The sequence below is a fragment of the Lolium perenne genome, chromosome 7 (assembly GCF_019359855.2).
Source record: "Lolium perenne isolate Kyuss_39 chromosome 7, Kyuss_2.0, whole genome shotgun sequence".
Taxonomy (NCBI): domain Eukaryota; kingdom Viridiplantae; phylum Streptophyta; class Magnoliopsida; order Poales; family Poaceae; genus Lolium; species Lolium perenne.
The window spans coordinates 174,473,310-174,495,351 of NC_067250.2; the positions used below are offsets into that span (position 1 = coordinate 174,473,310).

Below are 22,042 nucleotides of genomic sequence, written 5' to 3' on the forward strand. Positions count from 1 at the left end.
AAGGACTCTAGCTACTTGAGGCGCGTACGACCGGGCTGATGATCTAGATAGTCGGTTAATATTGGACGGTAAAGATTTCTCTTCCATCTAGTTGTACTTTATTAGACTCCTCACACATATCATATGTGGGTATATCCGCTACACGGTGTAGATAATTTCATGGGGATAAACACCGTTCGACTCTCCATCGATTCGTGAGTTTGGTGGTGTCACGTTTGAAAAGCTGGGAGCTTGAGAAGATTGAATACCGATAGTATATATTCTCTAAGAAGAAGAAGAAAAAATATGAAAAAGACGAGATAAACCGTACAATTCAGTTTCAATCCGGTAATTGGTTTGAAGAGGACGTGCGGGCCCAGCCGACGCCCCCACCAGCCTTCCAGCTATATAAACAGAGCCCGGCTCCTTCGGCCAAAGCCACGCTTCAGTTTGGATAATACCTACGTACATACGTGAGCACCGCGGCGTGATCTCCCGCCTCCGGGCGCCCCCGCCGGCGGCGAGCAAGATGGCGGCGGCTGAAGGTCTTGAGCGGATCAAGAACGAATCCGTCGACTTGGTGAGCTACTTTCCGCACTAGAAATTATCTGTCCATGAGTGGTGCACGCATGCAGTCTGATCGTGTCGTCGATCTCTTTTCTCACCTTCTATCGGATCAATTGTTCTATGAGAACAAGAGCATCGATCGAGTAAAGTTCAGTAGATGTAAACATAGATCGAATCTATTTTGCTGTGTTTGCACATTATCGCTTCACGGGATTATAGCTAGCTAAAGATGCATCTTGCCTTTTTGTTACTATTTGATTCACGGGCGAGTTCAAAGGCACCGATCGATCCGTCTAATTTTCACGCTTTTTTTGTGATCTTCAACCACTGCGCGCGCTTTTTTTCCCATCTACCTTCATCAATGCTCATGATTACACGTCTCTATCATGATCTGAAGATAGATTTCAGAGTATTTGCTTGCAGTTTACACGAATTGCTCATTGTAATTGTGTTTTTTTTTTTTTTTTTTGCTAATCTGTACGTGCGTGCTTTTGCATTGCAGGAGCACATCCCAGTGGAGGAGGTGTTCCAGAACCTCCAGTGCGGCGAGGAAGGCCTCACCACCAAGGATGGCGAGGAGCGCATCGCCATCTTCGGCCCGAACAAGCTCGAAGAGAAAAAGGTTCGGTTTAATTGATCTCGTCGCCTTCCTTGAATTTACAAGATTTTAGATGGGGATGCTTTGCGTGCTGTGAGTTTGCAACGACAATTAATGGAGGTGCGTGTATTTTTGCAGGAGAGTGAGATTCTAAAGTTCCTGGGGTTCATGTGGAACCCGCTGTCGTGGGTGATGGAGGTGGCGGCGATAATGGCCATCGCGCTGGCCAACGGCGACGGCAAGCCGCCTGACTGGCAGGACTTCGTGGGCATCATTGTTCTGCTCGTCCTCAACTCCACCATCTCCTACGTCGAGGAGAGCAACGCCGGCAGCTCCGCCAAGGCGCTCATGGCCAACCTAGCACCCAAGACGAAGGTGCTCCGCGACGGCAAGTGGAGTGAGCAGGACGCCTCTATCCTCGTCCCCGGCGACATCATAAGCATCAAGCTCGGCGACATCGTCCCCGCGGACGCTCGCCTCCTCCTCGAAGGTGACCCGCTCAAGATCGACCAGTCGGCGCTCACCGGCGAGTCGCTGCCCGTCACCAAGAACCCTGGCGACAGCGTCTTCTCTGGGTCAACTTGCAAGCAGGGCGAGATCGAGGCCGTCGTCATTGCCACCGGTGTGCACACCTTTTTCGGGAAGGCGGCGCACCTGGTCGACAGCACCAACCAGGTCGGCCACTTCCAGAAGGTGCTTCGCGCCATCGGAAACTTCTGCATCGCCGCCATCGCCATTGGCATGGTCGTGGAGATCGTCGTCATGTACCCCATCCAGCACCGCCGGTACCGCGATGGCATCGACAACCTCCTGGTGCTACTCATCGGCGGCATCCCGATCGCCATGCCCACGGTGCTGTCGGTCACGATGGCAATCGGCTCCCACCGCCTGTCGAAGCAGGGCGCCATCACCAAGCGCATGACGGCCATCGAAGAGATGGCCGGCATGGACGTGCTCTGCAGCGACAAGACCGGCACGCTGACCCTCAACAAGCTCAGTGTCGATCGCAGCCTCATCGAGGTGTTCGCGGCGGGCGTTGACAAGGACGAGGTCCTGCTTTTCGCTGCAATGGCCTCGAGGGTGGAGAACCAGGACGCCATCGATGCCGCCATGGTCGGCATGCTCGCCGACCCGAGGGAGGCCAGGGCCGGCATCCGGGAGATTCACTTCCTCCCGTTCAACCCCGTCGACAAGCGCACCGCGCTCACCTACGAAGACGTCAATGACGGCGCATGGCACCGCGTCAGCAAGGGCGCTCCCGAGCAGATCCTGGACCTGTGCAACTGCAGCGTGGTTGTCAAGAACAAGGTGCACGCAATCATCGACAAGTACGCCGAGCGAGGCCTCAGGTCTCTCGCGGTGGCACGCCAGGCGGTGCCGGAGAGGAGCAAGGACAGTGCCGGAGGGCCGTGGGAGTTCGTGGGTCTTCTGCCGCTTCTCGACCCGCCGAGGCACGACAGCGCCGAGACCATTAAGCAGGCTCTCAGCCTCGGCGTCAATGTCAAGATGATCACCGGCGATCAGCTCGCCATCGCCAAGGAGACCGGCCGGAGGCTCGGTATGGGCACCAACATGTATCCCTCGTCGGCCCTGCTCGGCCAGTCCGTCGACAAGTCGATCGCGTTGCTCCCGGTGGACGAGCTGATCGAGAAGGCCGACGGCTTTGCCGGCGTTTTTCCCGAGCACAAGTACGAGATCGTCAAGAAGCTGCAGCAGATGAAGCACATATGCGGGATGACTGGGGACGGCGTCAACGACGCGCCTGCGCTGAAGAAGGCCGACATCGGCATAGCCGTTGCAGATGCCACCGATGCCGCCAGGAGCGCCTCTGACATCGTCCTCACCGAGCCCGGGCTCAGTGTCATCATCAGCGCCGTGCTCACCAGCCGTGCCATATTCCAGAGGATGAAGAACTACACCGTGAGCATCATCTCCCCCTCTCTGCTCACATTAACATCATTTTTTCAAGTTTTATCCCACAATTGAAAATAACTCCTGGTTGTTGCCCTTGTTGTTTGTTACTCTAGATTTATGCGGTGTCGATCACTATCCGTATTGTGGTAAGTAAAATTGTCCTGAAATCATCAAGAATCAATCACCTCTATATATAGTGTTGTGTGCATTGGACTTGATTTGATTCGTTTTCTGATGTCGAACTGCAGTTGGGCTTTATGCTGATCGCGCTTATCTGGAAGTTCGACTTCTCGCCATTTATGATCCTGGTCATCGCCATTCTGAACGACGGTGGGTTTGGACACTCAAATTCCATATGCCAAACATGCCAATGTCTCACCAGCGCCTGAATCGTCTAACCCGTTCATCTGCTTGCTTAAATAAATTCAGGCACAATCATGACGATCTCCAAGGACAGAGTGAAGCCATCGCCACACCCGGACAGCTGGAAGCTGAAAGAGATCTTCATCACCGGCATCGTGTACGGCACCTACATGGCCGTGATGACCGTGGTGTTCTTCTACGCCATGACTAGCACCAACTTCTTCAGCGTAAGCACTAGAAACTAAAGCACACGAAAGAGCAACAATGCTTGTAGCATGGGGTTGATGTTGTCTTGAAAAATGCTGATCATCAATCTTGTTTCCGGATTGCAGGAGAGGTTCCACGTGAGGTCGCTGAGGGGCAACAATGACGCGATGATGTCTGCCCTGTACCTGCAAGTGAGCATCATCAGCCAGGCCCTCATCTTCGTGACCCGGTCGCGCAGCTGGTGCTTCACGGAGCGCCCAGGCCTCTGGCTCTGCTTCGCCTTCGTCCTCGCGCAGATCGTAAGTCCACCACACTGCAATCGAGTGATGAACATAAATGATCGAGTTTGTATTGCGTTCACCTGTAACCGTTCCTGTTGTTGCCACCGCCATTGCAGATTGCCACTCTCATTGCCGTGTACGCGAACTTGGCGTTCGCACACATCAGAGGCATCGGCTGGGGCTGGGCGGGCGTGATCTGGCTCTACAGCTTCGTCACCTTCATCCCCCTAGACCTGTTCAAATTTGGCATCCGCTACGCCCTCAGTGGGAAGGCATGGGACACCCTGTTCGAGAACAAGGTACAAGATCCTGATATTCTGTTTAGCTATACTCATCGAAATGTTTGGCATTGTTGTTCATGAAATCCGTAACACGCACGCAGATCTTCTTCACGAGGAAGAAGAACTACGGGAAGGAGAACAGGGAGCTCAAGTGGGCGACGGCGCAGCGGACGCTGCACGGGCTGCCGACGTCGGAGCTGGACAGCACGCAGCAGGACAGAAGCAGCTACGGCGACTTCTCGGCGATCGCCGACCAGGCCAAGCGCCGGGCGGAGATGGCCAGGCTGCGGGAGCTCAGCACGCTCAAGGGGAAGGTGGAATCGGCGGTGAGGCTCAAGGGTCTCGACGTCGAGACCGTCGACAACCGCCATTACACAGTTTGATCCATCCGCAACGGCGGTCGCACGCGTGGGGGACGTCTGCCTCGTACTCGTTGCGCATTTTCAGGAGCGGTACCGATGGAACAACGTCGCCCTGTGTAAATTTTAACGTTTAGGCTGTCCGATCCATATGTTATTAGTGGTACTATATACCATATGTTTTCTCTTTTATTATTCAAAATTAAAGACGATGTGCAGTTTGTATCAGATCGATTTGCTTAATTTTGATTGAACGTTCTAGACAGCCACTTATTACTGCAAATTTGTAGTCCTTGCATTTTATATTAGTTGTTGCTGATTTAGTACAAAATTAATGAACTTTTCATGATTTCATTGACCCATGCCATTAAAAGAAGCCATTGGCAATGTACAAAGTACAAACTTCGTTGTGGTTTATGATGGTTTGCAGCACATGGCATTTAGAACAAGTCAAAATGAGAAAAACAATAACCTTCATGGGTGAACTCTTGCAGAGATTCTGCTGCCAAAAAATTGTATCACATATTCACATGTCCCTTCTTTCTTCAGAGTCCAAATGGCATGCATCAGTTATATCCCATTCTATTTCTTTAACGCGTTTGATTTCTTCTTATTCTTAGAAGGGTAAAAAGGTAGCCAGCAAGGTGGCGGTTAATAAGATTTTGGAACAAACCCATGTGGGTTTTGTATCGAAGAAAAGAGTCTCCCCCACAAATTTTGACTTATAGCGAACCAGTTTCATGCAAACTTGCTTAACGTCGTAACCACCTAAAAAAACTTTTATTTGGTGGTTTATCTAATTAACTCATGGACATCTGAAATTAGACAAGACTCCCGTAGAACCAAAATACCAAGTTTTAAACGTGTTTAGCCTATCCTCAACAAACGCACCCCTATTTTGCAGTTGATGCCTTTTTCGTTTCTCATCCACTTGAATTATTGAGAAAATAAAATCGTGTGTGGGACAACTTTTTTTTTTTGCGCAGAAGGCAATTCAATAAAAATACAGTTCAATTGCATTTCTTTTTTTTTGTTTTTCTTTAGATTTAGATTATTTAATATTTTTGGAAAGTAAAAGAGGGTGGAGTAAACTTTTCTATTTTCTTCGAAACTAGTGCCCTCTTCCTCTCTAGAGACCAATCATGATAATCTATAAACCAAATCCTAATATGATTGATATTAACGGGAAACAATCTCAAGACTAGCATTGAAGTGCAACAAAGATGAAGCTTTGATTGCTATTGGGGGAACAAACTTTGCTTGCTCTATGTAATTTATCAGTAAACTTTTCAAACTCATCGTATGGCTTTAATTTAATAAAGCTACACACAACAAAATTCGACACATCCAAGTTCACACAACACGGGTCACCTACTCACCTCCAAAGTCCAAACCCAAACATACACACCAACACACCGGAATAGTCTTAAGTACAAAACACACTTATCGCCCTTGCATGGGAAGCCAAAGGTACATGCATTAGTACTCAAGCTTTCAAAGTGGAGTGTAGATGCCTGATCGGTCCCATCGCCACTTCAAGGAGGTCTCGGTCCCTCGATCCGACAAACATCATCCATGCTACATATTGATAAGCATTTTGAACATCGTGTCAACATGTTTGCCAATATGCGTGCCTTCAATGGTTAGTTTGTTCCTAAAATTCCAAAGAGTCCAAAATTGTGTTGCGAAAGTAAAACAAACTAGTCTACAGTATGCTCTCAATAACCCTGGAAAATCACCAAGAACTCACTAGCCCTGTTGAGTTCAGGCATAGTAGAGAAGCTCCTGAATCCCTGCCCAAAAGAATTTCACGAATGGTAAGTTAAGGAAGATGTGGTTACAATCTTATGTTTACTCACATAAACTACAACTACCATCCTTAGGTCCCCTGCTCTTGGCTCCTTGCTCGGAACAAGGTAGCTTACCCTGAATGAGTTGCCACAGAAAGATTTTGATCTTTGGTGGAACCCTAGTGCGCCATACCTACTTAAAATGGGTGAATGACTCCCCTTGCGAGATTTTGAGGTACATTGATCAATTAGAGTAGCCCCCGATGCTTCTAGACACCAAGATGTCACATCGCCATCCTCTGACGCATGAGATAGTTGAATTTCTCTTGTTAAAATGTCCCATACTCCCATTAGACCATTTCCGCCAAGCTAGAGTGCCTAAGAAATTTGAGCATCCAACCTTCGACATTGCTCACGGCCTTGATATGTGCATTTTACATCATCAATGTTGTCACATATATGTTTAGTTTTTATTAATATATGCCATCATACACCATTATTTATGCATTTTTAGTTGATTTCCGAAACTTTCCTACAAAGTCCCCTTCATTTGTATTTAATTCATGGGAGGAAAAATACCTCTTTTTCAGTTTTTATTGTTTCAGGGACCTTCTGGGCACCTAAAATCCAAGGAAAAATATACGATCAGTTTCTCACCCGAAGAAGCACTGTGGGTCAAAGATCACGCTAGAGGAACCACGAGGGGGAAAAGAGGACATGTGGTGTGCCTACCTGGCTGTGTGCGCCACCCATGCCCGTTTTTCCCTCGGGCGTAGTCTCGGGTCCCCCTTTTAATAGATGCCTCTGTTTCACCAAAAAACCTAATCCATATTTTTCCCTAGATTTGTTGAGGTGGCGGTGGAGGCAAAAGTCCTCTCCTACTCCGGGAGAGGGAAGATCCAGCCGCACCGGTGCCTCCGGTGAAGGGTAAATCGACATCATCGTCATCACCACTCCTCCTTGGCTTGGGGGGGGGGGGGGGGGCATCTCCATCAACATCTCCATCTGCACCATCATCAACACCGTCACCATCTTCAAGATTGACTTCATGACCCTCATAGTTCGTGTTGACTTGAACCCTGGATATCGTTTTGAGGCTAGTTGCATGTTTGTGATTGGTACTTTATCTTTATTTTGTGGAGATATTATATATTCAGATTGTGTTGTAACCATTATGCCTCTGGTCCATATCATGTTTTACTTGTGAGTAGTTCCCCATGTTCCTGAGGGCATAGGATGATGTGGTTATGATTCTATATGATGTGCAATGAGTATTTGGTCAACTTTTTTTATATTTTATGTTGTTCTATAATGGTTTTATGCGAACGTCGACTGTATATTACTTCACCTATATGGGCTCATAGGGCTACACTTTAATGTAGTTAATGAATGAGTGTTGGAAGGGATGGAATGAGAGAAACCGTTTTCCAATACTTTGAGTTGCATTAGAGGGTTTGTGTCGGGGACCAATAATCTTATTGCTATGGTGGGACATTTATGTCTTAATGATTCGTATACTTGCACATGAAAATGGCTCTAGGACCCATCATAAGGGGTGTATTTTCTCATATCTATTTAGGCTCTGCCCCTAATAGAATGAAACTTGACAAAATATTTACCATGTTGTGTAGAACTCTAATGCTACTAAATCCATGTTGCCCTCGGGAACACTTATCTCATATAATCACGCACATACTTGAGATTGTCCTCTTTCTACATAGAGAGGATTGGGATTTCTCTCACTGAGAGCATTTACATATTGCTATTTACTTTCTGCATTTTATTTTGTCGCAAACTATACACCCAAAACACCAAAAACTACTGCACTTTTATTATTGTTTGCTTGTCAATTCCGCTAACCAATACCTTCAGCTCCTCATGGGTTTAGCAAAATTTCTTATTAAAAAGTACTACAATTGATCTACTCCACTTGGGAGCCATCAAGACACTTTTCTAGCGCCGTTGTCGGGGAGCGTAGCGCTATTGGTAAGTGGTTTGGTAAGGAAGCTTTTTCTGTTTTTTGTATTTACTATTTGTCTCATCATGGGTATTTCAAGCCGTGATGAGATGCGCTTGGATTTATATGAATACGTTCGATCTGTTAAAGAGAATGAAGAGAAACTCCTGAACCTAAAGTGGCATATCAAATTCCTATTGGTATTGCCAAGATAGCTATGAAACTAACTTTTACAGGGGATAAAAGTCAAACTACTATGAGACATTTACATGCTATTGAAGATCTATGCTCTTTATTTAACTTAGTTGGTATTCATCATGATGATGTGAAGAGGAAATTATTATATCTATCTCTTTCTGGTGATTCTCACATATGGTTTAGATCTCTAGATGCTAAATGTTGTCTTGATTGGGAATGTCTGAGGAAAGCCTTCTATCTTAAATACTATACTCCTAAAGAAGATTATGATGATTGTTGTCATATTTATATTTTTTGGCCTCATGTTGGATAAAGTATTACTCAGGCTTGGGGAGGCTTAATGATCTCATCCGTAAGAATCCTTATCATGGTATTCATGATAGTATTATATTGATAAATTTCTGTGTGAGGCTACCTGATAGGGCAAAGGTGGCCGATCTTTCGATGAGACGTGGATAGATCGATTTGTTGGTGGAGTTCGTGCTTGACGATCCGACTACACGTGCAAAGCTCGTGCGCCAATGCAATCGCTAGGACAATCTCCGGGAGTTACTGATATTGCAGATGCGCGATCAGCCTGACCAGCGAGGGTCTTAATTCCTACCTGAAATCGAGAACAAGTAAGAACTAATATTGCAATCCCCATTTGAACAAGTTGAACAGCCCCATGGCGTCTGGCGACTGGCGACTGGCGACACCCTAAACCCTAACACTGACGATCTTCTCCATCTCCGGTGATCAAGCCTGGGTTTACCGCTCATTGGGATCAGCTCGTGATCCTACGCAAGGTATTAGGTCGTTCCACTCTCCTCTTTCTCGCCATGTCTCCTCCGACGTGGAAATGGTGTGTCTCATACTCAGAAGTTCAACATCTGGGTTCGGAAGTTCGTGGTAGTCAGGCAGGGGAGTTACATTTGTGGCCTGCCACGGATTGGTTAGTGTTGATGAATAGCAAGGGCACGTCCATCGTGGGGAAGTACTTGCAGGATGGTGATACCGTGGATATAGGATCTGAGATTGAGTTCTCGGCATTTCATGTTAAGGTGATTAGATGTGTTCTTTCACCCAACGAGGATCTTATTGCCTCAGATCAAGATCTCCTGGACATGATGGTCTCAGACCCTCGTTCTGCAGATCGGTATTGGAAGGTAACTTATTCTACGCATGTTGATCTGGCTAGAGGCCGTATGAAGGCGTATGATGGATCCTTGATGTTATCTGTCAAGGATAATTGGCTGCTCCTTAAGAATGCTAAGGGTGCCATGATTGGACGACGAGGTCTTAAAACTGCAGATGCCCTAAGTCTTGGTGCTAAAATATATTTTCCTAATCATGTCATTCGTCTGGGTAGCCCTTTGTTGCCTCAGGCCATTCCTGTGAATTCTCAGGATGTGCTCTCTCAGGTGGTTCCTGCTTGTTCTGAGGAAAGGGTTTGCACAGTTATTGAGGAATCTTCTAAGGCTGATAATTTGCAGTCCTCGAAGGGCTCGACACCTTTTGCAGAATCTGTGCATGCCGCTTTATTTCGTGGGCTTAGTTTTTCTCATGGTATTAATTTTGCAAAAGATGTTAAATCCAAGTTTAATTCTGAAGTGCATCCTTCCTCTCATACTGGCCATTTCATGATGGTAGTAGCTTTTGGTAGAGCAAACTTTCAAATGAAGGAGTATCTTGTTAGCATTGCTCTTGAAGCAGCTATTGGTGGTTCTTGTGGTAATCTCAAGGTTTCTCTCATCAAGGATAGGGTTTTTTCATTCTGTGTGGCTAATAAGAATGTTGGTTTTCATATTTTAAAGCTAAGAAGGTTCATGTGCCAGCAATTTAAATGCTATTTTTTCTATGGGGTAGAGGAGGCCCTAATTGGCAATGGGAGTTCTCTAATTGGAAGAAGCAGTGTGATGATGACTGGATTCTTGTTAGCCCATCCAAGAGAACTATGCAGAAGGGCTTGGAAGCTTTGCAAAAAAAGGCACAGCATTCTATTTTATCCACGGGGCAAAATGTTAAAAAGAAATTGCAGTTTGCTGATTCTATTGCATATATGGCTTGTTCAGGTTATAAACCTCCAAGATCTTCTGTTCCTTCTTTTGAGAAAGGTGAAGGCTCTACTTCTGCTTCTATGGGAAATGGCATTGAAAAGAATTTGCAGCATAGTGTTGGCTCTCTGGAAGAAGGGCAGAAAGATTTTGATAATATGATTGATGATATGGCTTTTAAAGTTTGGAAGTGTGGAAGATGTCTTAGTTTGAAGCATGAGTCCAAAGATTGTACTTCTGATATTCGTTGCAGGGCTTGTTTTAATTATGGCCATATTAGGAAAAACTGTCTTAATCGGAATATGCACAAAGTTTGGGTTCCAAAGGACAAGTCGGCGGCTCGGACAGTTATTAATGACCTGAGAGAATCTGTGTCCAACGCCGGTTCGTTTCCCACGACACCTACCTCATTTAATCTCTCCTGTTTGTCGTCAAGTAAAGGTTCTCTGTCTTCGCCTCGAGAAACCCACACATCGGCTGCAGCTCCACCTCCGTCGGCTCCAGCTGCGTCGGCGATGGCGGTGTTTGAGGTTGATCCAACGCCATGGCTCCCATGGGGGCACCAGATCATTGATGGGGGCTCGACGCGTCTGCCTAGGACCTACTACAACGCCTCTCAGGAGCCGCCGCCTCAGCATCGTTCTTTCTGTGTGGCCATGGTTTATCCGCCGCCGCCACCTCATGCGGCTGCTCACTGGAGGCATCAGGTGAACGATTTCCTTGTCGGCCCCTTGCAGCGTAATGTGCTTACTGTGCAGCCCAGTCTGTTCGGGGTAGGTCTCTTTGAGATGAGCAGCCCAAACTCTGCTAGTGCTCTGGTTCAACATGGTCAGTTTCAGTTGCATAATTCCTGCATGTTGATGAAACTCAGAATCACCGAGCTATTTTGGGTGGCTGAAGGGGCTGGTTGATGTTTTTGGGGGTCAATCCTGACTATCGCAATGACTTGGATATTGCAAATGCTGTAGCCACATTTGGACAATTTCACTATTGGAATAGCAATGATCCTGTAAAGGATAGAGTTCTTGTGTATGCTACTTTCACTTCTCCTCAGCTTGTTCCTAGAGATGTGGTGTTTGGTAAATATGCTTCTGTGGGTGGTATAAAGGAAACCTGGACACTCCTGTGTACATTCTTACTGCACACTTTGCTGATGCTCTGCCAGCAGATGAAGATCCCATGCCTCATGATGGCAATCCCCACCCTCTCCCTGGGAATTTGATGCCAAATGTGAATTTGTTTGTAAATCCTCAATATCCAGAAGTTGGTTGGGATGCAGTGCAAGAGCCTTTTGGTAATAATGGGAATCCAATGGACAATGAGGCTGGTCAGCACAACCATCCTTTGTGGGATTTGCAACATGATGAGCAAGGGAAATGGGAGGAGTTGCCTGTATCCATGGTTATGAATATTTCTGATGGCTTTGATTCTTCAGTTAATATGGTATTGGATGAGGTAGCACCAGTACAGCAGAATTTGCAGGTGCTTTCCATGGTAGAGATGTTTATTGGCCCCTCTCCTTCTCCTGAGATGATGAGGCATAGGTGGTTGGCTGCAGTGCTACCTATAGCTACCCCTGTTATGCAGTTCAATAAGCTGGGTTCCTCTCCTTTTATCTTTCTGAAGCATGAGGCAGTAATGCTGGGGAAAGATGGGTGCTTGTCTACTCACCAAGGTTATGATGGGGAGATTAAGGGATGCAGGATATTTGAGGAGGAGGATCAGCTGTCTGAACAGTTGGCTCTTCAAACACCTAAGAAGAGGAGGCAAAGGAATAAAATGGCTCCTCTTGTGGAGAACTCTGAGAGGAGGTTCACTAGGAGCTGTCTCAACAAGGAGGGTTATAGACCCAGGCCTGTTTTGGACATTCAGCCAAAGATCAAGAAGAAGTCAAGGGCTAAGCTTTTGTTAGTCACAGCTGAAGAAATTGATGAGGAGGAGCAGCACAATCTGCATAATGAGGACTCAAGGGAGGAAGAGACTAATGAGGCACCTTCTGATATTCCTGTTACTCCTCTACCTGTACTTCAGTCTGTGGGGATTGCCCTGGGGATTGCACCTGAGAAGCTTACAAGGGAGCAGCTTGAGGCTGAACCTGTGAAGGGGACTCCAAAGCAAGCAGATCATGTGTAGTTTGATGGGCAAAGTGTGTGTTGGTGCTTTTGTGAAAGCTTTTGGGGGGCTTGTTCTTATGTGTGGGGTGTGTGATCTGTTGCATCCTAGTAAGGAGGTTTATTTTTTGGGACCCTTAGCTCGTGTCTTTTCTGATCATGGAGTCCAATTCAGCTGGCTTATTTTATTCTCCATGATGTATATTTTGTGCTACAGTTATGAGCTGGTGTTACATGTCAGCTTGGTCTTATTCTGCCTTATTTATGTTTATTATGAGTAAGATCTATATGAGGAAGTGGCGTGTGTTGTGTTGGAATGTGCGTGGGCTAAATGATGATAATAGACAAAGGGAAGTAAGGGCCAAGATTGAGGAAAGTGAGTGTGATGTCATTTGCCTCCAAGAAACTAAATGTGAAGTTTTTGATTGGAGATTAATTAGAAAATTATGTCCCAAAAAATTTGATTCTTTTGCTTATGCTCCCTTTGTGGGTGCCTCTGGTGGTATAATTATTATCTGGAATTCTGCTATATTCCAAGGAGTGTTGATACAGTCAGAGAAGTTTGGGTTGGTAATCAAATTTACCTCTGTCCATAATAATGAGTTCTGGTACCTTGGGTGTGTGTATGGACCTTGTCATGGAATTGAGAGGGATAATTTTGTATCTTGGTTATATAACTTACAAATTTCCCCTGAAGATAATTGGCTTATAGTGGGTGACTTTAATTTCATCAGAGCACAGGATAATAGGAATAAACCTGGTGGGGATGTTAATGATATGTTTTTGTTCAATGAGATTATTGGACATCTGGGTTTGTTGGAGTTACCTATAAAAGGAAGAGCATACACTTGGTCCAACATGCAGAGAGACCCTTTGCTTGAGCAGCTGGATTGGTTTTTTACTAGTGCTCTTTGGATTTCAGACTATCCTAACTCAATTGTGCTCCCTCTTGCTAAGACTGGATCAGATCATGTGCCATGTGTGATTAATATTGATACAACTATTCCAAAGGCTAAAATTTTCAGGTTTGATAATTATTGGGTGGATCTCCCAGGGTTTAAAGAATGTGTTGATAATTCTTGGAGTCAGAATTCTCATAAGAAGTATAGTTCTGCAGTGTTGGCAGACAAATTGAAGAAATTAAGATATGAATTGAGGAAATGGCATACAAGTCTGTCTAAGCTTAAGGAGACAATGAAGAGATGTAATGAGGTCATACTAATTCTAGATACTTTGGAGGAAAAAGGCCATTATACAATGTGGAGTTTAATTTTAGGCGTATTGTGAAGTTGCATCTTGATGAATTGCTGCTAGTGGAATGTAATTATTGGAGGAAGAGGTGCACCATTAGGTGGATTAAGCAAGGGGAGGATAATACTAATTTTTTTCATGCTATGGCAACTGAAAGATATAGAAGAAACTCCATTGCTTTATTGCATGATGCTGAAGGAAATGAAGTGAATGATCATCAGTTGATGGCCAGTATGCTTCTCAAGGAATATAAAGGAAGATTGGGACAGTCAGAGCCAATTAATATGCAGTTTGATTTGAGTGTGCTGCTACGTAAAGTTGATGGATTGGATTCATTGACAAGGCCTTTTGAGGAAAAGGAAATGGATGAAGTCATTAAGTATATGCCAGCTGATCGGGCTCCTGGCCCTGATGGATTCAATGGTTTGAAGAAATGTTGGTCCATAATTAAAGCTGATTTTTACAAATTAGCAGCTGATTTTCATAGTGAAACTGTTCAGTTGAAGACCATTAATGGGTCCTACATTACTCTGGTGCCAAAGAAGCAAGTACCTCTGCATGTGAATGATTTTAGACCCATTTCATTGACCAATGTTTGTGTCAAGTTCCTTACCAAACTACCTGCTAATAGATTGCAAGATGTAATCCTGTCTTGCATCCATAAGAATCAGTATGGGTTTCTCAAAGGGAGATCCATTCAAGATTGTCTGGCTTGGGCTTTGGAATACCTTTATTTATGCCATGCCTCTAGGAAGCCAATTATTATACTCAAGCTGGATTTTGCTAAGGCATTTGATACTATTGAGCATGAGGCTATCTTGCAAGTGATGCATCATAAGGGGTTTAACAGTAAATGGTTGAATTGGGCAAAGGAGATTCTTTCTACTGGCACTTCAGCTATCTTATTGAATGGAATCCCTGGTAAACAGTTTGAATGCAAAAGGGGGGTCACGCAGGGTGATCCTATCTCTCCTCTATTTTACTTGTTTGGTTCTGATTTGTTGCAATCTGCTGTCAATGATCTAGTAGGCCAGGGGTTGTTGTCTACACCTATCAACACAAATGAGGAGGATTTTCCTATAGTGCAGTATGCTGATGATACATTGTTGATCTTGCCAGCTGATAAGAAGCAGTTGTTGGCTTTGAAGGACACTCTGAATAAGTTTACCTTGTCCACATGTTTAAAATAAACTATGATAAGTCTCAGATGGTGCCAATTAATGTTCCTCCTGATCTTCTTGCTGATCTGGCTGATGTGTTTGGATGTCAAGTGGGAACTATGCCATTCACCTATTTGGGGCTTCCTTTGGGAACAACTAAGCCTACTATTACAGAGTTGTCTCCTTTAGTGTGCAGATTGGAAAGAAAACTTACTGCTAGTTCTAGTTTTCTTTCGCAAGGAGCAAGGCTGCAATTGATTAATTCTGCTCTGGCTTCAATGCCTCTGCATTTCTTGAGTACTCTGCAGTTACCTCCTGGACTCACTAAGCAGTTGGGTAGGATCTTGAGACAATGTTTATGGAGGGATCAAGAGGGGCATCCTAAGCAGTCCTTGGCAGCATGGGAAATGATTTGTAAGCCAAAACTTAAAGGGGGACTTGGTATTGTCAATTTTCAGAAACAAAATGCTGCTTTGTTGTTAAAATTTTTGGATAAGTTTTACAATAAAAGGGACACTCCCTGGGTTCAGTTGGTTTGGTTTGCTCATTATCAGGGGAAAGTCCCACATGAAGAGAAGTTATGTGGTTCTTTTTGGTGGAAGGATGTCATGAAACAAGCGTGAATGTTCTAGGACGTCGCCTAGAGGGGGGTGAATAGGCGGTGTATAAAAACTTCTACTTGAGAGCTAAACTAGGCGGAATAAAACTACACAAGTGTTTACTAGTTTAGCTCAAGGCCTATCAACTAGGGGTTTGCCTAAGAGCACCAACAACCTATGCTAGCATGATGAACACAATGTGATAACAAGCTAGGTAAAGCACATCAAGCAAGGTAGATATAAGAAGGTAAAGCGCATAGGTTAAGGAGCTCGGGTTGAGAAGTAACCGGTGCACGAGGAGATGACGATGTATCCCGAAGTTCACACTCTAAGGTGCTACGTCTCCGTCTGGAGCGGTGTGGAGGCACGTGGCACTCCAATGAGCCACTAGGGCCACCGTATTCTCCTCGAGCCTTTCCACCAAAGGAAAGCCTCGATCCACTAAGGAACCTTGGGGTGGTCACCGAACCCTTACACGCTTGGGCAAACGCCAAGTATCGGCTTGAGGCAACTCCACAATGAGGAGGCTCTCAAGTACATGGCCACAAGAGGCTTACAACACACCACCAAGAAAACCAACTCCACCAAGGATGCTATGCGCCACAAGAGGCTAACACACTCCACAAATGCCACATCGCCACAAAGACCACCACGCCACTAAGACGATGGGATCACTAAGGCTATAAGGCCACAAAGGAGACACGGTGCCACAAGAGGCAACACGGCCACTAAAGGCAATATGGCCACTTAGGCAAGATGTCCACTAAGGCAAGAATACCACTAAGGATGAACACACACTCTACGAGATCAAACCCCGGAGAGAACACAAACTGATGCACCTAATGCAATGGCTAAGAACACCACTAGGATGCTCAAGTTCTTCTCTCCCAAATTCCAACAAAGCTAGAAGAAGCTATTGGGGGAATAAGGGAGGAAGAACAAAGTGAGGAGAAACACCAAGAAACTCCAAGATCTAGATCTAGCAAGATCCCCTCACTTAGAGAGGGATTCAATTGGTGAAACACTAGATCTAGATCTCCTCTCTCCTTTTCCCCAAAAATATGCAACAAATAGTGGGGGGGTCAAGAGGAGGAAGCAAGAACCCAAGGTCAACAATGGAGGAGAGAGAATGGAGGGGAAGGGTTGGTTTGGTCGGAGGTGGAAGAGAGGTATATATAGGGGGCCCAGAAATATAGTTGTTGGGGCTGAAAAACGGTCAGATCCGCGCCCAAAGCGGTACTACCGCTTGTCGAAGCGGTACTACCGCTCGCGCGCGAACTGCGCAGAAAACGGTCAGAAATCGGCCCAAATCGGCCCAAAGCGGTACCACAAGCGGTACTACAGCTCGAGCGATACTACCGGATCAATACCGGACCAGATGCATTGTCTCGCAGAGACCAAACCGGTACCTGATCGGTACTACCGCCCTTGCCTTTTTTCTTTAAACTGCGATACGAAAACGGCAATATCTCGAGCTTGGAAACTCCGATTGAGGTGAAACCAATTTCACCGGAAAGAGGACGACGAGAGCTACCACTACACAAGGTGAAAACATGCAAAAGAGTGAGTGATGATTTTCTCATGGTCATAGAGGTGTAACCTCTCAATATGGTTGTTGCGGTCAGAAACCCACCGGCGAGCAGCGACGTGCAACACAGTAGAGCCGGGAACAACTTAGGGCTGCGGCTGGCCCTGGTCCCTCCGAGCGACGGCCCGCAAAGCCTCTGGTACGCACGTCCGATGCTGATGCAAGGGCGTGCCACCTGACCTATACCTGGTCAGGAAGGTGATAGAGATGCCTCGCTTAGTTTCCTGCATGGCATACACGTAAACATTAAATACGAGCCTCGATCGGCTCTCAGGTTATCCTGTGAATCGGCTCGAGGAGCCGATCCACCCATGATTCGTACGAGGTGCACGAATATATGGTGGTCCTGCTTGATCAAGATAAAGCTAAAGCGATCTACGACGATTTAGGGTTTTCACCGCATAATCGGATCATCCTACTCACGATTGAGCCTCGCGGCCACGCACGGTGATCGTAAGCCGATCCTAGACAAGGCCTAAAAACCAACACGAGGTTGATCCCCGGAACATCCTGTCTAGGACTAGCAAACGACACCCTACGTGCCGCTGGATCCTCCAACCCTTTGTAAGGCCTAACTATTGCAGATATTAAACTAATCCTTGAAGAACAAGGAGCAACCGTAACGGATCGGATCTACTAAATAATGATCAAGCGGGGTGCCGCCCCTACACCTAAGATAGGTGTAAGGGCGGCTAGATGTATAAGGGTTGCACTACGATAGCATATGATATGAAGAACAATGCTAACCCTAACACATCTAAGATAACTACGTTGCTCGCCATCAAAAAGGCTTCAGTACGAGCAACGCATGAACAACATAATAAGCATTGTGCTGCCTAGATCGCAAGATGCGATCTAGGCAGCATGATACTTACCGGAAGAAACCCTCGAGATGAAGGAGTTGGCGATGCGCCGAGATTGATTTGTGGTGAACGTTGGTTGTTGTTTATTTCATAAACCCTAGATACATATTTATAGTCCAGGGGACTTTCTAATTTAGGCGTGCACCTAACCGTGCACGGGTAAAACTCTATCTTTTAATCTAAGATGCGACATGCCCCCCTGGTTTTGGTAATGATAATTTCAAAACCACTCTGTGTTTCCTTCGAAGGGTCATGTCGTGGCAGAGCAGAACCGTTGCAGTATCCTTCATCATGATGCCCTGTCTTCTCAGCTTCTCTGCAAAATTTGATAGCTTTAGCATCACCTCCTCGGAAACTGCAATGGCATTAAATCTCCACTAGGCTCCTTATTATTTAACCGTGCCGATTGATTAGCCCACTTCATCCCCTTCCTCTGTTCTAGCTATCGGCACCAAAAAACCCTCTTCCCCTGTAGCAATGTCTTCCTCTTCCTCCATCTTCTCCGGCCTCTCCCTCCAATCCTTCTCCTCGAGCGAGCCGGAGTGGAACTCCGATCATGTGCCAGACGGCGACCTGCCTCTGACCGATGGGGAAGACGACCTCAAGTTCCTCATCGAAGGGGAGCTGATAAGCGAAAGCGAAGATGACCTCCATCCCTGGGTGAAACCCACCTCCTCCGACGGGAAGGGGGAAGAAGTAGAGGAAGAAGAAGAAAAAGAGGAGGGCGGCCCCTCCTCCCCCGCTAAGCTTCTGCCGACAAAGCGATTCCGCGCTTGGGCGGACAGCGAAGACGATGATGATGACGAGGAGGAAGAGGAGGAGGATGAATCCTCCTCCTCCATCGGGTACCCGCCGACAAAGCGCTTCCGCTCTTGGGCGGACAGCGAGGATGATGATGATGACGAGGAAGACGAAGCTCCGGCCGAGGGCTGGGGCAGCAGCGACGAGGAACTTCCTGGGAGCAGCGCCGACGACATCGACGACGGCGACGATGAGGACAGCGACGACTAGTAGAGTAGGACTAGTAGTAGCAGTGCACTAGGCACCAGATCCCCCTTTTGAGAGCCATCGGCTCTTTCCTGTAAAGCCGCTCCTTTGAATTAATGAAAATTGTTCTTCCAATTCATCTTTCAATTAATCCAATTTCAATCCTTCCGCTTGCCACACCAAGACCGATAGCAACGTATCGGATTTTTCTTCCTTAGACGCCCATGAAGCCGGACTCAGATATCGATCAGACCGTCAGTCAAGCACTTCTCAAATTCAGACTGTGATTTGATACCTGACCATGATATTTCGCAATCCTATAGCCGATGACTGTCCATCGGCTATTTTGAGAATCCAGTCTCCTTCCTTTTCTTGCAGCAACAGGACGGCCCAAACCCTGTAAAAGACGACGGCTTCCCTTTCCGGCTCCTCTCCATAGCTTTAGCAGTCCTCTTCTGCAAACAGCTCACCTCTTTCGGAGAAGGTCATGATGCAGGGTCAGCCGATGCAACTCCAATCGGCTCCCAAAAATAGAGCATCTACCAAGTTAGTTGCCCCCCGAGCCTTAATCAAGGCGAGCATATCAGCGAGGATGCTCAGATCAAACAAAAAGGCTTTGACCTCAGGTAATCTGGTAATCTGAGACAGCCACCAGGAAAAGTCAGCCAAGCTTGCCCCCATTGATCAGCTTTCTTCCACTGAACGCCGATGTTGTAGATGACACACCAACAGCTTAATGATAAAGAGGCTGCCTTGCATGCCAAACTGATGTTACCGCTGAACTGGCGCAAAGGGTTATCGGCTCATTGCAGCCGAGGCTGCTCTCATTGTACATTCCCTCCAAGGAAACAGAAGTTCTTGAAGCCGAACTGAAAATCTGAGCCTTGAGCACGTAGCCGGTAGGTCTTGTGTAATTGTACTAGAGTCGATGACCGTGCATCGGCTTTGTTCCTTGTGATGCTGAATTTTTTTTTTTACTGGCCGATTTTTCTAGTCGGCCCCCAATGTTTCACTGCACACATGTTCATTTGCACGTGTTCATCTGATTAGGTGCCCCCCGAGCCGAATCTGTCAGGTAACTGCAGATATCGGCTCTGTAGTTTAGCCAAGGCACTATATTTGCACGTCGGCTTTGGTAGGACCAATGTCGATTCTTCCTAACTCATCAGCCGACGTTAACCGCTGCCCAGTAGATCGATGCTGAACACAAGCAGAACATGTGGTGAGGATAATTTTGGCCGATTGCTGGAATCGGCCTCCATATTGACTCGCTCAAATGAAGGTTTTGTAACGTTCCTTCATGGATCTTTGGGGCCGATCCAAAGGGTCGGCCTCGCCACGTTTCTCATCGGTTTGTTCTTGCTACTCGGTCAGGCCAGTGGATAAGACCAGCCTAACCCTGCCCTTCGTCACGTCGATACGCTCGCAGTCGTCCAAATTGGGTGCCTCGTGTAATCCTGGAGCGCTAAACTCCGTTGGAAGGACGAGCACCATGTTTGTGCTAGCCGATGTCTCATTATCGGCTTTCCTTTGCTTGGGGCGCCACACCATTTTTTGTGGTCGACCCTCTTCATCTAGGGTTCGCTGAATTTTCGCGGCCAGATCAGGCCGCGCCTTTCTCAGCGTGTGTAGGTATAACCTTTCGGCTTCCTCCAAGCCGCGCAATCGCTGAACCCTACGCTTTTGGGAACGGCTGAGTCCATCAGGGCACCACCTTGGTCGGTGGTACCTGTCTTCTTCTTCTTCTCCCTCGTCTTCCGAATCCTCGAGATCTTCCATCCGAGGGGACTCAGCGTGTTTGCTTCGTGGCGGGAGAGGCCCTAAGCGTTGGAACACGGACACGTTGGCTGCCTCCTTCTTCTTCTGGTTACATTCTGGGCAATTGCCGATTGTGGGCAATCGGCTCATTCCTGAATCCCAGCAGTGTCTAAAGAAGGGACAGTCCCAGTGCCTGTCTTCGTCGTCTCGCTCCCTTGACTTTCCCTTGGCACGGCGCTCGTACTCCTCCTCATCGCGATCATGCCGACGATGTCTTCTGGCTTCTCTATCCAGACGATCTCTTTCATCGTCATCGTCGCTGGATCATCGGCGTTGGCTATACTGACTCACATACTTATTGAGGAGGTGATCAGAGAGAGGTCGCTGATATCTTATGTTCTTTACTTCTCCCTCTGTGACGTAGCGCTTGCCATCGTGACGGAGCCGATCGCGTGGAGCGGCCTCCTCTGTGTCCTTGCTACGAGAGCAGCTGCCCTCGTCTCCGTCCTTGCCAGCGTGGTATCCCGGTCCTACCATGTTGATGCTGAACGAGGATCCTGGCTGGCAACCTTCAGGGTAAGTGCACTCCACCATGTTAACGGCGGGGAAGGGGTGGGTGTCGACCTTCATGGCGTACTGGTTGAAAATCAGACGTCCTTGTTCTATCGCCATTTGGATCTGCTGACGCCACACCCTGCAGTCGTTGGTGGCATGGGAGAGCGAATTATGCCATTTGCAGTATGGCTTTCCGTTCAGCTCTTGTACCGTGGGGATTTTGAGGCCTTCGGGTATCTTCAACTGCTTCTCCTTGAGTAAGAGGTCGAAGATTTGCTCAGTTTTAGTCATGTCAAAATCAAACCCTCTGGGCGGACCTGGTGGCTTCACCCATTTGCAGGACACGGGGGTTGCCCCCCGAGTCCATTCAGCCACTGCTACCTCTTGATCTCCCGCAGAAACTTCGTCTTCATCTGCCTCGACCAGGACTACTGCACGCTTGAATTTGTCCTGGTACAAGTCCGGGTGGCGCTGTTCATATGCTGACAGTTTCTGAACCATGTGCGCCAGTGAAGGGTAGTCTGCTTGGGAGGCCATGTCCTTGATTTGTGAGGCAAGGCCCACCACTGCCAACTCGACTGCTTCTTTTTCAGTCACACGAGCCGAATAACATCGGTTCCTAAGATTTCTGAAGCGCTGG

General features: G+C 46.9%; 1 protein-coding gene across 1 annotated transcript; it reads left to right on the top strand.

Moving 5' to 3' along the window:
- Positions 1 to 433: 433 nt before the first annotated feature.
- Positions 434 to 4,832, top strand: LOC127301106 (plasma membrane ATPase). Its single transcript, XM_051331324.1, has 9 exons — positions 434 to 559; positions 1,049 to 1,168; positions 1,283 to 3,064; positions 3,172 to 3,204; positions 3,307 to 3,388; positions 3,488 to 3,648; positions 3,754 to 3,927; positions 4,026 to 4,208; positions 4,292 to 4,832. Exons 1-9 carry the CDS (start codon positions 509 to 511, stop codon positions 4,571 to 4,573), a joined length of 2,868 nt encoding a protein of 955 aa, XP_051187284.1. The 5' UTR covers positions 434 to 508; the 3' UTR covers positions 4,574 to 4,832.
- Positions 4,833 to 22,042: the final 17,210 nt, after the last annotated feature.

What these genes read in the sequence shown, in the direction of transcription:
- LOC127301106 (XM_051331324.1), top strand. Translation starts at nt 509, where the DNA reads ATGGCGGCGGCTGAAGGTCTTGAGCGGATCAAGAACGAATCCGTCGAC. An exon ending in CGATCACTATCCGTATTGTG is followed by an intron (nt 3,205 to 3,306) that starts GTAAGTAAAATT and finishes GTCGAACTGCAG; the next exon opens with TTGGGCTTTATGCTGATCGC. An exon ending in CTAGCACCAACTTCTTCAGC is followed by an intron (nt 3,649 to 3,753) that starts GTAAGCACTAGA and finishes TCCGGATTGCAG; the next exon opens with GAGAGGTTCCACGTGAGGTC.